This window comes from Marmota flaviventris, chromosome 2 (genome assembly GCF_047511675.1).
Source record: "Marmota flaviventris isolate mMarFla1 chromosome 2, mMarFla1.hap1, whole genome shotgun sequence".
Classification (NCBI taxonomy): domain Eukaryota; kingdom Metazoa; phylum Chordata; class Mammalia; order Rodentia; family Sciuridae; genus Marmota; species Marmota flaviventris.
Window position 1 is genome coordinate 16,553,955 of NC_092499.1, and position 16,252 is coordinate 16,570,206.

At 46.3% G+C, this 16,252-nt stretch overlaps 1 protein-coding gene across 1 annotated transcript in view; it reads left to right on the top strand.

Annotated features, from left to right (window-relative positions):
* Positions 1-1,136, top strand: part of Kcnk10 (potassium two pore domain channel subfamily K member 10) — a 79,183-nt gene extending 78,047 nt beyond the window's left edge. The window contains exon 8 of the mRNA XM_071607393.1: positions 516-1,136. Coding sequence (XP_071463494.1) covers positions 516-1,136 — 621 coding nt within the window. The remainder of the gene's footprint in view (positions 1-515) is intronic.
* The last annotated feature ends 15,116 nt before the right edge of the window (positions 1,137-16,252 follow it).

Here is a 16,252-nt window from a genome sequence, read left to right on the forward strand (position 1 = left end):
TTACCCAGATATAGATATTGGAAGGACAGGGAAGGATAAAGGTCTTGCTCAGCACCTTTTTTTTGGGTCCAGGACTGAGTTAGGCACATTTCCTTATTTTGGGTAAAGAGAGTTAGATTTGATCACCTTTGCTTATGTGCGAGGAAGGAGGCCATATAATTTTTTAAAAGTTGGGAGACATGACTAGAACCCCCATATATCAGCCTCTCCTCCAAAATGCTGTCACCTCTTACTCAGCCACCATCTCCCAGTCTCAGGCGTCCTTTGGATTCTCCCCATGTGCCTCCTAGAGCCACTTTAGTCTCTAGCCAATTTGTGGTGGGCATTTGGGTGGCAAAAAGGACTATGGCAGAAGTTGCATTTGGTCCCTTTCCCTGGGCATATGCTCTACCCCCTTCTGGGCTCCCCAGAGACCACCTCCCCCTGGGGACACCCGAGGGCTGTGGGTGCTGGGGGTCCCCCCCCGGAGGAGAGGAATTTCTCAGCGTGTTGATGCTCTTCCGTCTCTTGGCCAGGTCGGTGAGATCAAGGCCCACGCAGCCGAGTGGAAGGCCAACGTGACGGCCGAGTTCCGGGAGACCAGGCGGCGCCTCAGCGTGGAGATCCACGACAAACTGCAGCGGGCAGCCACCATCCGCAGCATGGAGCGCCGGCGCCTGGGCCTGGACCAGCGGGCCCACTCGCTGGACATGCTGTCTCCAGAAAAACGCTCCGTCTTCGCCGCCCTGGACAGCGGCCGCTTCAAGGCCTCATCCCAGGAGAGCATCAACAACCGGCCCAACAACCTGCGCCTTAAGGGGTCGGAGCAGCTCAATAAGCACGGACAAGGGGCCTCTGAGGACAACATCATCAACAAGTTCGGGTCCACGTCCAAACTCACCAAGAGGAAAAACAAAGACCTCAAAAAGACCTTGCCTGAGGATGTTCAGAAAATCTACAAGACCTTCCGGAATTACTCTCTGGATGAAGAGAAGAAGGAGGAGGAGACAGAAAAGATGTGTAACTCAGACAACTCCAGCACAGCCATGCTGACCGAGTGCATCCAGCCTCAGGCTGAGCTGGAGAACGGAATGGTACCCACAGACACCAAAGACAGGGAGCTTGAGAACAACTCGCTACTTGAAGACAGAAACTAAACGTCAAAGATGTTGGACTTGGACTAAGCATTGTGTGGTCTTTTCTTTTTTTTTAAATATATATATATATATATATATATATTCACACTGAGACACGTGCCTTAAACAGACTTCTTGTTAGTCCAAAATTACATAGCATTGAAGAATATATTTCACTGTGCCATAAACGACTGAAAGCTTGCTCTGCCAAAATGAGTCAAAGAACAAGAGGTTCATTTCAGATAGCAGCCGCAGGACACACCGGGGGCGTGCGCTCCTGCACACAGCAAGCAGGTGCACGTGGCAGGTTCCACCATAGGTGGGAAGGTGGATGCAGTACCACCGTGCAGCGCTGCCCTGGCACAACACTAGACAAGGGCAGCTGTTCCTTAGGCCAGCCTCCGACAGGAGCAGTTGTGTCTTTTAGGTTTCCTCAACTTACCATCCGTGATATGTCACACGGTGGTGGGGGGCGCTGTTCGCTGGTGAGCTGGGAACTAACTGCAACTAGGTTTAGAGTTGACGTTTTGGCATGTGCTCTGAGCTTGAATTTTGATACAAACCATTCCGTGCGTAATACCTACTCTTTCTGAGCTCCAAATGAATGTCCGTGGGACCCGAGAGCACCTGGAATTTGTTGGAAGTGGATCAGAGCACACGTATTAAAAGGTGCAATTGCTTTTTCTCATTACAAAAAAAAAAAAAAAAAAAAAAAAAACCCACAAACCCATCACACTGTGGAGATCACCTTATCCGCTGACAGAAGCCCACTGAGTAGTGTCCTTCTCACAGGGGCGGGTCGCCCGAGTGCACCTGGCTGCATTGGTGGAGACTCAGTCTCAACCACTGTATGGTTTACCAGCGAATCGTGCGCTTTCCTCGGTGGGTGTGATGGTGAAAATGAACTGAATTTGAGACGTCGACGTTCACTTTTCTATGGGGACTTCAGTGATAACTCGTTTTGATAAGAGGGGGGAAAATACCAAAACTATTGCCTTGCATGATGCCAGTGGCTTGCTGTTCTGTCTAGCTGATTCTCAATTTTTATAAAAATAGACATCCTGCATTTCTGAGACGTACCGAAGAGGACCATGGCATCTTTCCATCTCAGGGCTTCTTGTCCCTTTGGGTGTCTTAGGGTAGACATAGTCTTGAGACCCAATCTTGCTACTTCCAAACACAAGGAAAAATGATCCCTCAACCACCCCCTGCATAGTAAGATTGAAATGTTTTAATTGCTTGCAGTTAAGTGCCATTAATGTCATTTAAAAAGTAATACTTAAAGGAAACATTTAAAGTATTTTGTTCATTTTTATGTTTGGCTGTTCCTTTGTTCTGGAAGCCTAGCTTCTTTTCTCTTTGCTTGTTTCTTTATCTCATGTCTGTTTTTTTCACTAAAATGGCAACGCTCTACTGATCGTTTCAAGGCAAACTATGACCAACGTGTGAAAAGTAACGATTGTTCCCCAGGCTAGAACTTTCAGCCAAGCAAAGTGGAGAAATGGCTAGTCACAGGTTTTGAGAGGATGATCTTAAATAGATTTTTTTTTTTTTTTTTTAATCAGAAAGGGAAAAATATACATGAGGTCATTATTCTGCGTGTGCCTCAGTCTGTGTCGTAATTGGCTGGCTGTCCTACTGGTTCAAGTTAGTCGTTTGGGCCACACGTGGGCCTGGAAAACTTCAGGAAGTTGCTGGTCGTGAGCCTTCCAGGCACAGTGACACCCTTGGGGGTTTTTTAATGGGATTTTATATAACTACTCCACAAAGTGGACTTTCCAAATGATCACTCGACACAAATGGAGACGTACAGAAACCGTCTAGCACTTCCGACTTTCAGGGGAAAATCATGCCCAGGGCAGTCTTGACTGTCGGTACCACTGAAGATCCATCCCTGCCTCTTTCCCACACGTGCACGGCTCTCCCTGCCTGCAGCACACACAGTCCCCCTGGCCCAGCCCCAAACCTTTAGGCTCTAGTTAAAGTTCTGGCATTGCTTTTGAGAAAGAGCCAAATAAGGATCATCGATGGGGAGACCTTTACTGTTCTCATGGTACTGAGCAGATGCTCAGGGATCTGTGTGTGTGCAGGTGTGGATGTGGTTTTTACCATGGGACTCAGTCCAGCCAGGCCCAGTGTGCTATAAGGAGTTGGCAGATAACTGGAACTTCCTTATTCTGACAAGTTTATGTTTTCCAATCAACCTACCCATGGATCTCATTTATTTGGGTTTCTACCCCATAGTACCTCGGTACCTCTTTGTGTGTTAAAATTTCAGGCCCTACAGCCAGATCTGGCAAAGAGGCTCCCCCCTGTCATTTATCCCGTGTCTTCTGTGGGCCAGATACTGAATCAGGCACTTTATGGATGTTAGCTTACTGAAACTTCACTACACCACACATGAAGTATTTGCAAACCATTATACATGAGGACATGGAGGCTCAGGAAAGCTAAGTAACTTACCCAAGGGCACACAGCAAGAAGGCAGTAGAGCTGGTATTCAAAAGTATGACCAAAGTCTGCTTTCAACTTTGCTACAATGTCTTTTGTGCACTCTTGTGAGTATGTGTGTGTGTTGTGTGTGTGTGTTTGTGTATACATGTATTCTTCAAGTCTCATGAACACAGTTTACAGAGATGAGGGGAAGAGGTGGAATAATCTTTACCCCTGAGAGGGCATGAGGTCTTTGTGTTTTACACAAAAGGCCTAAAGGGTTGCCCTTGAAGACACCTACTGTGCGCTGTTATGGTTTGGTTTTGAAAATACTGTATATGGCACTTTTTCTGTACTGTCACAGATGCCCTTTGAAGGTACTCTTTGCACTTTATTTGCCTACTTTGCAGGAACCCCGCATACAGCAGGAATAAAACAGTTCAAAGCACCAAGCTGCATGCTCTACCAAATGGAACAGGTGCGTGTGTTGGCATGTGCATAGATGCTTCCCCAAAGAGTCCAATCTCAGCAACACAGAAAATCAAAAATTGCCTTGAGTTGGGAGCCTGGGAACCTTTGATAGAACCCCTTCCCTGTGTACGATGGGTACCAGGCCCTGCCAAATCACCCCAGAGACCACCTCTGTGGAGATTGATCCATTAAATTCCCATGGGCATGTTTGGAAAACTCTGTTCTCAAAGGAGCAGGTCAGAGGGAATAAGAGGTTGGATTCCTCCCATTAAGATTTGAGGAGTCAGTGATCTAGAAGTTACTTGAATATTACCTTTCTTGAGATGGGGCTGGATAGCCCATGGAGCACACGCCATAGTGCAAACCTGCCACATGTTCTGTACGGTGCATTGGCACCACGGGCCCTTCAGTCTGCACCCCTGCCCCACCACAAACCCCTAATCAACACCTTCACCTTGTACACGGGAAGAGCATGTTTGGCATCTTCAGTGGGTGGCCGTGTTTCTCAGCTGACATGGCACTTGGGTACTCAGTGTTTCCTTCAAAACTTATGTGGCGGTTTACTGCTGAGAGCCAAGGGACAGTTTGGGGAGACCAATGCAACTTGATATTTGGTCCTAGCCCAGTAGTGATTTCAGAAAGGTGCCATTTTGGGGTAGGGCTGTATAGTGTATGGGGTGCCTGGGACTACTGTGCTCCACAAGTCACAGCCTGTCACTGTGGGCACATCAGTTCCTGTACCACATCGGCACCTCAGGGGAGTGGGGCGCAGACAGTCATCAAGGGCCCTTTTTGTCCTGCAGTTCTCTCACAAAACATTCCCCCCCCCACACCCCGTCTGTGAGCCAATTAAGAAAGTTGCGAGTTGGATTTATGAATACTGACTAATGGTCTCATCCATTCTAAGGGAAGGTGAGAACTTAGTCTCCTGCCCTTTTGGATTGTGTTTTCTGGGTGATAGATGGAGACCAGATGTATTTCAGAGACTGGTGTCCAAATTTAGATTATGCCCTGTGTAGTATCTCTCTACCTTCCCCTATAGCTCAGTGGCACACTGTCACCCGGGGGCGGCGGGGGGGGGGGGTTATATGCTACACGGGCATTTTTTGCATGGTGTTAAGACTAGTTAAAGAATTTTAAGCCTTGCTATTTGCAGACAGTTGTACTAAAATTATCCCTTTGATTACTTCATGAATTCATGTACTTTCATGTCTCTCTCTCTCTCTCTTATACACACACACACACACACACACACAGAGGAAATGGCTATTTTGAGTTCTGTGGGGACTATTCCATGTTGAAAGTCTTCGTTGTGCTAAACATTATCAACCCGCCCCCTGGTCTCCCTCTGAGATGATGTCATTTCCTGGCTAAGTGAAGGCCACATGTCTGCCTGCTTGTTTAGGGAATCAGTGACCATGTGGAGGGCCAGGGTGTGGGTGGGGCAGGTTTGGACTTGCTGGATCAGGTAAGAATGTGAAGCACCCCATGTGTATCACAGTTCAGGGACCACAGGGAGGGTACAGGACGACAAACACGCAGAGCCCTCTAAGAGAAGAAAGGCAGAATGTCTACATTGCACCCCCACATCCCTGCTTCTTGTGTTCTGCCAAGATTTTTAGTGGGGGTTTTCTTCCTCACTGTTATGATGCTGTGGAGTGCAAAGCCAGTGGCTGAATGAGCAGAGGAAGCTTAAGGGCTAGTTAGTAACGGCCTTTAAAAGAAAAACGCAATTCTCTGAAGCAAAAGTCACCCTAATTTGGCATGTTAATTCTGCAATGTGGAAACTTTGAAATAGCATGCTGGTTATATGGCTCCTGTGCACCCTGCCCTGTGTGATAGCTGGCATTCTTGGCAGACCTGACCATGCTCCATGTAAACCTGGGCCCTTCCAAGACAGTCTGTGGTCACAGACATCAATACAGGGGCATGCAGAAGAAATGAGAGACGTGTCTGGTTTTAGTGAGAATGATTTCATTTTCACAGGTGCCAGAGATTTAGAATCTCCTTTGGGTTCTTGGTTCTTAAGTAAAAAATCTCAAATAGTTCCCCATGCATTGGAAAACAACAACAAAAATTCCTTCACAGGACTCCTGCCCCCAGGAGCCAGTGGGCCTGTGCTGCAGAGGATAACTTCAAAACCTCTCCTTCTCCACCAGGGTTCTGAGCTCCAAGGGAGGAGGTGCAGCGGTGGTGCCTAGAAGTGATATGCAAACTACCCAGTGTGCCAGCCCCAGCCCCTTTCCCACCCCAGTCGAGAGTCGCAGGCAGGGGACCCAGTGATGAATGATGATAAACCTATGTGTGGAGTTTTACCTGTTTTCTCTTTGTAGGATTTCATGGTGCTTAAAAAAAAAAAAAGAGGCATTTTACAGATAATGTGTGTTGGGGGGATTTCATAATGTTCTTAGGAAAAGTACAAAAGCAAATTGGCTTGTGTCATTTCAATAAGCTGTGCTGCTATTGTCTTTATTTGATGATGTATTTTTTTTTTTTTAATGATGGAGAAAATTGCAACAAAGACCTTCTGGAAGATCCAATCTAATGCTTCTCCTGTGTTCCTTTCTCTCATTGGTGCTGTGCGTGGTTCACAATAGCTGGGCGGGGAGCTCTGTTCAGGACAGGTGTGCTGGCCAGACAGCACAGGTGAGGCCCCGGTCCTAGCTTGAACTCACTCCTTACATGCAGTTATCAGCAGAGACTCACTGGGAGGAGGAGGAGCCCCAACTCCCCTAGAAGAGACATCTTCAATAACCCAGTATCGTCGCTGCACATTTACTTTAATATCCTTATTTGTCCTTGAACTGGATTGCATGTTGCTGGGGGTGTACCATCATGATAAATCACATGTTCTAGGTGAAAAACTGGACATTGTGACAGGAACAGCTGCTTGTGTGCTGAACTTTCTTTCTAGTTGTGTTGGATTTTGCTATTGCTATGTCTGTTCGTCAGCCACAAGCTTATTAATAATGGGCAGAGGTAAAACAGCTACCACTTTTGAGCACCTGTTGTGTATGAGGTACTCCGCTAGGCAGGTCACAAACATCTCATTTAGCCTTCCCAATGAAAGAACACATGGAGTACCTTCGTCGTGTAGGTAAAGACTTTGAGACTCAGAGAATGAGAAACCTCTATCCAACTCAAGTTTCAAATCCGAGTCTCACTAGGTCGTGGAGTTCACGAGACATTTGCTTTGATCACTTCTCCAGCAAAGGTGATGGGGTTCTTTCAGACCTGTCCTCATCGTCTCTCCCCTCCAATTTGTGCCATGATGTCAAAGGTACCTTCTTGGCTGTGAGTTAGAGCAAGGTCAAATGCCTTGGCTAATACAATCAGACTGCTGGTCATGAGCTGATCAGGGACAGATTTGGCTCATATTTTTATTGTTTTCCTGGTCTTGGCACAATGGAGAGCACATGTTAGGAGCTCAAAGTGATCTTTACAAATTGCTAATAGGTCAGTGCATCTCTTTGGCCTTTAGGGTAAAAGCCAAGAGTACTGACCTCTCAGGCGCTGCATGAGTTTCTGTTTCATTATGCACCTGTCTCTGATACCACCATTCGGAATGACTTGCAAACTCCTCAATTGGTCCATTATTTCTTCTATCTCCAGGTCTTTGCCCCCCACTGTCACTTTTGGAAGTCCTGACCACTTCTGTGGCCCCTTTCCTATTCTACCACCCAGCTCATTCAAGTGCTTTGGGACACAGTAGAAGCTGCTTCTTGCTCTTCCCATTTCTTCAGAGTGAGTCAGTTGCCTTCAACACAGCCCCAGCGCCCCTTGACTGGAGTGCGAATTAGGTGGGATTTAAACTGGTATTTTTCTTTCTGCTATGAAGATTATAAATTCCTCAGGTCAGGGAATGTGCCTTTCATTTCCATCCTCAGCACTGAACCGGTCCTGACACTATATAGACCATTGATTTATTGGTGAATAATTTTAATGCCCTCGTTGATAATATATTTGCATCTTTCAATGCAGATTTAATTTTTTTTTTACGACTTGGAAATCATCTGGAGCCAAGGCTGATGGCATAAGTAACTTATCCAACATCTAAGTATTATTTTAATAAAGCCAAGTGTGCCTGCAACATAATGAGTTTAATTTGTGTTTACAAAGAACTCTAAAATTTTCATTATTGATAGTTGTTGAAACAACTAGACCGTGGAAAGATGCCTGCTTTGAAGAACAGCTCTCATCTATATATAGCTAATAGAATGTTTATTTACAAGCCAATCTTACTATGACAGAGTGAGTTGGAATGTTGATGTGCTGCATATGAAATTATGCTTTGTGGGGACGTCAAATACATGGCAAGTGTGCCACCATTTCTTACTTCTATGCCCAAGGTAGACATCAATCATCAATCACAGAATTCCTTCCCCCGTTAATCCAGGTGCATTCTTAGAATACCTTTTAAGATCATACTCCCAGTTAGAAGTTCTCAAAATATGGTCTGAAAGCCCTTATACATCCTTGAGATTCTTTCAAGGGTCCATGAGGTCAGAGTTATTTTCAAAATAGTATCAAGATACCACTTGCCTTTCTGATCTCAGTCTCTCCTAAGAATACAGTATTTAGACTCAAATAACATTAGTCACTTAGAGGACACAGGCAAGGTGATCTGATACCTTTTGTTGAATATGAAAAGAATTTTCCAAAATGATAGTAAATATGCATTTCTTGGAGAATTCAGAAGTACCTAAATATTACAATTTTATTAGAAAGCACTTTCTGCTTAACCCCACAGGAATGTGGTCATGAACAGTGTCTCTCTGGGCCCTGTCCTAGCTACTCCATGGGCCATGTGGCCCTTCAGTTCCTGTCTAATAGTTCCAAGAGTCCCTGAAGGGGACTCACATGTGCTCTGTTTCTTGACCACTGTGCCATGAGGGTAAACTTTCTAGAAGCCTCTCTGGTGCTCCAGGACTAGAGCAGATGGCTTTTCAATGATCTGCTGGCAACAACAGTCACTCTGCTTTTCTCATTGCCCATCTTTCCCATTTTGGGAACTTCTAGAGGGAGATAGCACTGCCCTGCCCCCCCCCCCCCCCGCGTGCCCCCCCCCATTGTTTTCATTGGCCTAGCACAGAGCACAGCACATGATAGGAGCTCAAAAGATATTTGCTGAATAAACAGCAAATCCAAACCTTTGGTCTTCAGCAAAGGGGCTCTGCAGAGAGAGAAAAAGAAGAGAGCTCAAATCTGGGGTGGGTGAGCTGGAGGGAAGGTGAGAAAGATGCAGCATGTGAGGGGAGTCTCAGACAAGGGGTGCTGTCCAGCAAACAGCACCTCGGATCATTTCTGCAGTCAGAACACTGACCACAATGGCCACTTTTACCAGGCTACTTCCATGAACTTGCCTCGACCTTGGAGCCAGAATGATGTAAACACCCTTGGAACAAAACAATTCCAACTTTGAGATGACCGTATGAATTTGAGATGGCACACAGGTCAGCATCCAGCCACTGTCTTTATGTGAAATATTTCAAATTCAAAATCAATTTATTTAGTTATACATATCTTTATTTTGTTTATTTATTTTTTATGGCACTGAGGATTGAACCCAGTGCCTCACGTGTGCGAGGCAAGCGCTCTGCCGCTGAGCCACAACCTCAGCCCCTATTTCTAGGTTTTGATGAGCTAGCTGTTCTTGTAAAGAAAATGTCATTAGAAGAGTTCAAAAGCAAAACAAGAAATTTTCTCACACAACCTACATGGAAGAATCCTGTTTATTATAATGAATTTTAAAGATCGTTATACTCTTCATTTTTGTATTATTTGTTATTTGAAATCATTCTGGATACATAAGGATTTTCCTTCACTCATAATGTGATAACATTTTAAGTATTTCCCAACACAATAATCTATGTTCTTATCTGTAAACTGCTCACATCAATGGCCCTTTTGAATTATTTGCAAATGCCTGAGGCAAAGAACAACTACAGGACCTCTCAGTAAGTATGAATTTATTTTCTAATGAAGAACCTTGGAGAATTCTTTTCCTGGAACCAATAGCACCAGTTGCAAATGTAAGGGAATGGAAATACATATAATGCTAGCACAGTTTATGGCTATGCATTTCAATATTTTATGTGGAACATTCATCTATGCCTTAAAGAACATTCTGTTCTTTAGTTGTTTTGAATCCATAGAAAGAAGAAAAGTAATGGACCATTCCATTATTTCTACTAGTGAATATGAATACAAAACAATCTCTCCACTGAATTATTGCCCAGGTGGGGCAGGGCAGGGGGAAGAGAGAAATAACTAATGGCAATGGTAATTGGCCAAAGATGTATAATCCACCTATTCACTGAACCAAAGTCTAGGGAGCTCTACATGAGGCCCTGGGAGAGTGACAGGGACAATGGGGCTGTGTTCCCTGACCTTCAGGATCTCACTTGTAGGGGTAGGTAGCCCTGTGCTATGTGCTCCAAAAAAAAAAAAAAAAAAAAAAGAAAACAACTGTCAGTAAGATAGCATGTGATTAGGTTCAAAAGTCCCTAAAAGGAATGATCACCAGAGTGACAGGAATTAAGAGGGCCTGAGGATCAGTGTGCCGTCAAGGATCCCGTAAGTGGTAGTGGTGGAGGATCCTCAGGCAAATGTAGGCCCTTTAGGGAGCAGAGGAATAGGAATGGCTCCAAAGCACAATTCTGTGTCATAATTTTTAAGGTTAATCCTTTTGTCCTGAGGATACTCTAAATGCGTTCTCATATAGGATTATTTTGCTGTTGTGAGACATTTGCTGTGAAGCGGGGAATGCCTCAAAATGACTGAAATGAGCCACAAACTCTAAGCCAAACTTCAAGGATACACAGAAGATCAACTCTATTGGTCACCGATTGCCACGGGAATGGTAACTCCTCCTGAAAGCAAGTGTGATGGCACATGCCGAGTATTGACGCTTCTCCCTTCTCCCGGTATTTCCCCCTTTTCTTGTCTTGCGTCAAGAAGATCTCAGGTTCCCACTTCATTTCCTCCAGAGAGGAATACAGAGGCAGGAGTATTCTGGGCTCCTTGTTTCAAAACCCTGACCCACGGGAGGATTTCCCTTGACAGTGGGACTTGGAGCACATTGCTGGTTAATACAGGCTCTGGCTCACATCAGGGACAGTGTGGAGAGGTCCGGGTTCCCCCATAGAAGGGTGCCTGTGCACAGCCCCTGAAGAGAAAGGACAGAGCCCTGGACTTCAGCAGAGGAGATTCAGGTGAGCCCTGACAGCCTGTTTGTGAGGAGTGCAGGCAGGTGAAGGGCCTTGGGATTCTGGCCCCCAACTTAAAGGGAAGTAAAATCTTCCACCACCATGGTAGAAGGCTCTGGAAAACTGGAGTCATGTGAATTTACAGAAATAAAGGGCTTTATTACTTCTTGCACATCTGACCTCTTTTTGTCCCTCTTCTGAGCTAAATGGTGGTTCTTCTTGGTTTGGACAGGGGTCATCTTGTTTCATCCCTTTTGTCCTCAATATGTGATATGTGGAAGACTTGTATCCGGGAGACACGCTGTATGCCTGTATCATGCCAGGGACAGGGAATCTCTTCAAAGAAGGGTTGAGGGAGGCAACTTCCTGTAACTGGAGGCCAAGAACATCCCTAGCTGAGCTTCTGCTGCCTAATCCCTCCTGCCTTGGCAGGTGGGTATCGGTGGGGCAGGGAAGAGACCTCCCAAGTGCTGAGCATTGCCTGCCTCCTGCCTTCAGACAAAGAAAGACAGAGCAGAGTTGGGGGAATCCTCATGGGGAGAGGATCTAGCCAGCTCTGTGACCAAAGCAGGCCCAGATTCCACCCCAGGCCCACCCAGGGTTGTGTGCCCTCTGGGAAGCCAGATGTGGGCTTGATGCCCACTCTTGGGGCCCTTCCCCAGTTTGGCACTGTCAGAGCCAGGGCGAAGGACCAATTTCCTGTCCAAACATGGACAGACTTATTCCAGAAAATGGGTGTGTTGAGGAGAGGTATGGGGTAGACCCTTGTCTCCTCTCTTCCCCTTTCTCTTCCTCAGGCCTCTGAGGAGCTCTTAGGAGCAATAAGCTTAAACCAATCACAATAACTCATACATTATGAAAGGGGCTGGATAATCTTGCAAGGTACAAATATTTTTGTTTCTTGAATTTTCTTTCTTTTCCTCACAGTCCACACCCTGAGCACCCCACGGGCCCCAACACAAGCGAGAGAAGGAGGTGACTGGGAGAAAAGCAGAAATAGCTTAACACTTCCCTGGGTTTTTATTTCATCAAAAGCCTCAATCCTTGGGGGACACCAGTACTGAAAGTGGTCCCAGGAACCTGAGGGTTTTTCTGCTCTTGTGTTCTTGCAGGAGAAAATTTCAAGCAAGACACCAACTGTGGTGAAAGTAGAGCAAAGTTTATTAGAGGAATAAAGGAAGACACCCTCAAGGGAGAAGGTGGATCCTCTCAGAGAGGAGAGAGACATCATGCCCCCTTTGTTTCTAAGTTTTATTAGGGTCTCAGGGAAGTTTCTAGAGCGGCCCACAGACCTCCCATTTCTTGCCTCTTGACTATCGGTAGAGTTATCAGACATCTAAGTCCCTATTGCTACGGTCTCACTCACAGGTACCCAAGCAAAACCCGTGGGGGAGCATTTTTTACTATTCTAATGAGATTAAAATGACATGCTAAAGATCTAAAGGCAACTCTTGGCCTCACTGGTTCTAACTGGAACTTATTACACAGATTTTTATGGTTGGTAGGTTTTGCTTTTAATTATCTTGTTTTCTTGGGTCTTGGAAACTTTGGTCTGTGTCAAGGCCATGAGAGCACTCCCTGTCCTTTTAGGATAATTGGTGTTCTTATCAGTAAGGAAGAGTATTAATTTCCTCAGTCCAGAGGAGAATCCTAAAGATAACAGGTTGTTTGTCAAACAATGTAGCATCCTATTGACCTGAGCCAGGGCAGGGCCAGAACTGCCTTAGATAAACTGCTTTTCGCAAGGAAGCGTGTGTGTGTGTGTGTGTGTGTGTGTGTGTGTCGGGGGAGGGGGAGCACATAGGCCCAGTCTATAGAAGTATCCCCTTAACCTCATGTTCCTGCTGCTCATGCTATCTGCTCCTATCAACACCTATAGCGCAGTAAGACAGGACCAAGGAGAAAAGATATGGGGTACACAAGAAAACGCCTTGGACAAGCAAAAAGGCAAAGGAATTTAGCTGCACTGGGTGCAGGGGATACCCCAGTCTGGGAAGAGAAAAGCGAAAAGAAGCAAAGAGGGCCGGGGCAGGACGCGAGAAGAGATGCCTGCAGTTGCGTATGTGGGAGAATGGAATGCAGGGTTCTGCTTCACACTTGGGGCATGGATTCTGCAAGGGGCAGAGGGCATTATTTCAGTGTGTCAGAGAGAGAGGCATGGCAGGGTAAGCGGAACCCACTGTACAACAGGGTTCAGGGAGTCCCCACAGAGCTCACCTCACCCTGGCAGTCACAGGGGAGGCATGTTGGAAAGGAAAAGGTAGCCTTGGGCTTGGGGAGGGCCAGGCTCTGAGCAGGTGAGAAGATTGGGAAAAAACAGACTACGGAAACAGTCTAAAGCAAGAAGAGGTGTCCTGAGGTGATTAATGACCATAAAAAATGACCCCAAGGGAACTTGACGAGCGAGCCCACAGAGCTGAGGGAGAGTCTTCAAGGAGGGAGTGGCCCTAGGGCATTGGGGGCCTGGTGACCGGCTCCAGGAGACTCTTTTCGGCTCGCATTTCTGGCAGCCGGTCCTGCCCTGTGCTCTACAAGAGGAAGAAGGATTCCTTAGGTAGAGGAGGCAGCCTGGGGGACTAGCCCTTCCAAGGTCTGGCCAGGCATTTATGACAAAACAAATCACCTGTCACTGTTTGGGACCCAGGAGGGGAAGCCCATTTGAAGACTTGAGGCCAGACACAGAAGTGCTCGGCTTCAACTCAGCCCATCTCAAGTCACCTCAAGCCAGCATAAGATCAGAGTGGGTGAGTTAGCACGAAATTCCATGCTGAACCCAAGCAATATATCAGGTTTTGTGCCTCTGCATGAACAGCTCTCATCTGTTGAAGGTGAGGTGAAAATTTTTTGTTTGTGATTACCAAAAGGGAGACAAACCTAGAGCAATTAAATGAGACTTTACCAAAGATGCAGAGAACTGGCAGATGAGAGAGGCAAGAAAGTACAGTGGGGACTCCCTGTCAAATAAAAACTATGTTCACGGCTCCCCAGCTTCTGTATCTTTAACTTAGGCTTCCCGGCCTTTTCAGACAAGAAATCTAGAAGGTATCCCAAAGATAATTAGAACAAAGCAGCAGGTGGCCACTTAAAAATATTTTAAAAAATAAAGAGGCTAGAATTTTTATATTAGAAACCCCTACAGACACTGTGCACACATGAACAAAACTAATGACTGTGTTATTAAATACTTCCACAAGTATTTATTGAATATTTAATGTGAGTTATTGCTATTCTACTACTATTGTTTTTATCCTCTGCTATTATCTACACAGAAAAAAAACAACTGATCTAGTGGGAAAAAAAAAATAAGTAACTCCGTATTTGGCCACTGCAGACTTTTGGAAACGTGAGAAAACCATTGGGCTTATGCCTGGAGATATCTGAAGATTCGAGGCCAGACATGGTGAGAGAAAACAGAGAGGGAAGAGCCTCTTGTTTGATTTTTAATTCTTTTTTTTTTTTTTTAATTAACCCTAAGAGAAAAGAAAGAGCCTACCAACAATTGCTGGCTTGTTGAGTTCAAGCTCAACCATGTGTCTCTACCATGTGTCTGGGGAGTAAAAACAAAAATGCAATTGTTACTATTTGCTGAGGAGGGGATCCTAGGCACACCCGTGCTTGAGGTCACAGCCACCGCTAGTGGGTGGTGTCAGGGCTGACGTGTAAAATCAAGACTTGCTTAACTCAATTTTTCTCACATTCTTCTTGTGGCCATGAAGCCCTTGATCCGAACACAAAATCCAGGCCATAACAGAAGTAATGGGGGCTCCGAGAGATGCCACCTCTTTGCCATTCTCATCTCTCTGCAAGGTCACTTGGGTGAGTTTCTTAAGGCCAGGATGACAATCACCAACTTCAGGGGTTAGGAGTTCTTCCCCTTCAGCAGGAAGATGAGCATCAAGCCAGGTGGGCATCTTCTGCCCGTGGAGACCTCCTCCCGAGCTCGGCTCTCCCAGGAGGAAAGCTCTGAATTAGCAGCAGGGCTGCAGCTGCCTGGTGCCTCCTAAGGACTCAGGCCCCCTTCCTGCCGGTCCATCTGAGGAGAGGAGGGTGAGTCAGCTCTCAGGGTAAGAATGGCTGTAATGCCAGAGTGGTGCCAGGGGACACCACTCTGGCTCTGTCCCCTACCTGTTAGCCACCAACGTGACCCCCCGGGATGGGCACACAGTGCCGAAGGAAAAAGATGAAGCAGCTAAGGACAACCGAGTGCTGGAGGGGACTTTACCATCCTGTTTGGAATGCCATCCCTAGGCCATGCTGAACCTCCCCTGCCCTCCATGGGTTCCTTTTACCCAGTGTGGCTCCTGGAGAGAGAGAACAGGCACAACAGGCTCTCCTTCCACCTCTCCCTCCTTCCGGGTTCTCCCTTCTTACCAGGCGTCAGCTCTGTGATCAATGTCCCCTATGCCAAGGAACTCAGAGGTTCCTCTCCTGCACTTTGACAGGACCTGGCTGTGGTCAGGGCTGTTGTCTCTCCTTGTCACATGTTTTGAGTGCACCCTTTTAAGCACCCTATGATTCTATTCAAAAATACCTCTTGGCGTACGCTGAGCATCATTTCTCCTTGGAAGAGCCGACCTCCATTTGGTCTTTGGAGGCCGGGAAGTGAAAATTGGGGGTTGTAACAGAATCTGTGTGTGCTTTGGAAATCAGTCTATGCTCTGTGGAAGCTTTTAGTTTTTCCTTCATTTTTTTCTTTTCTTCTTTAAGTCCCTCCCACAAGTCTTTCAGTGTCTGGGAGAGGCAGTGATGACTAGTGCAGAAATACACGCCGGGTGGGATGGGACTCAAGGGCGTGCCCTTCCTTAGGTCACTGCAAGTGTGTACTCAAGGGACACCATCTCTCCTTTCTCTGCTGCCCAGCTGCCGTGAGGTGAGTGGCCCCTCCTCTGGGCACACCCGCCATGACGTGCTGAGCTCCCACAGGCCCTAAAGCAACAGAGCCAAACCACCACGGACTGACACCTCTGAAACCATGAGCCAAACAAACCTTTCCTTTCCTCTTTTGACTTTCTCAGGTATTTTGTT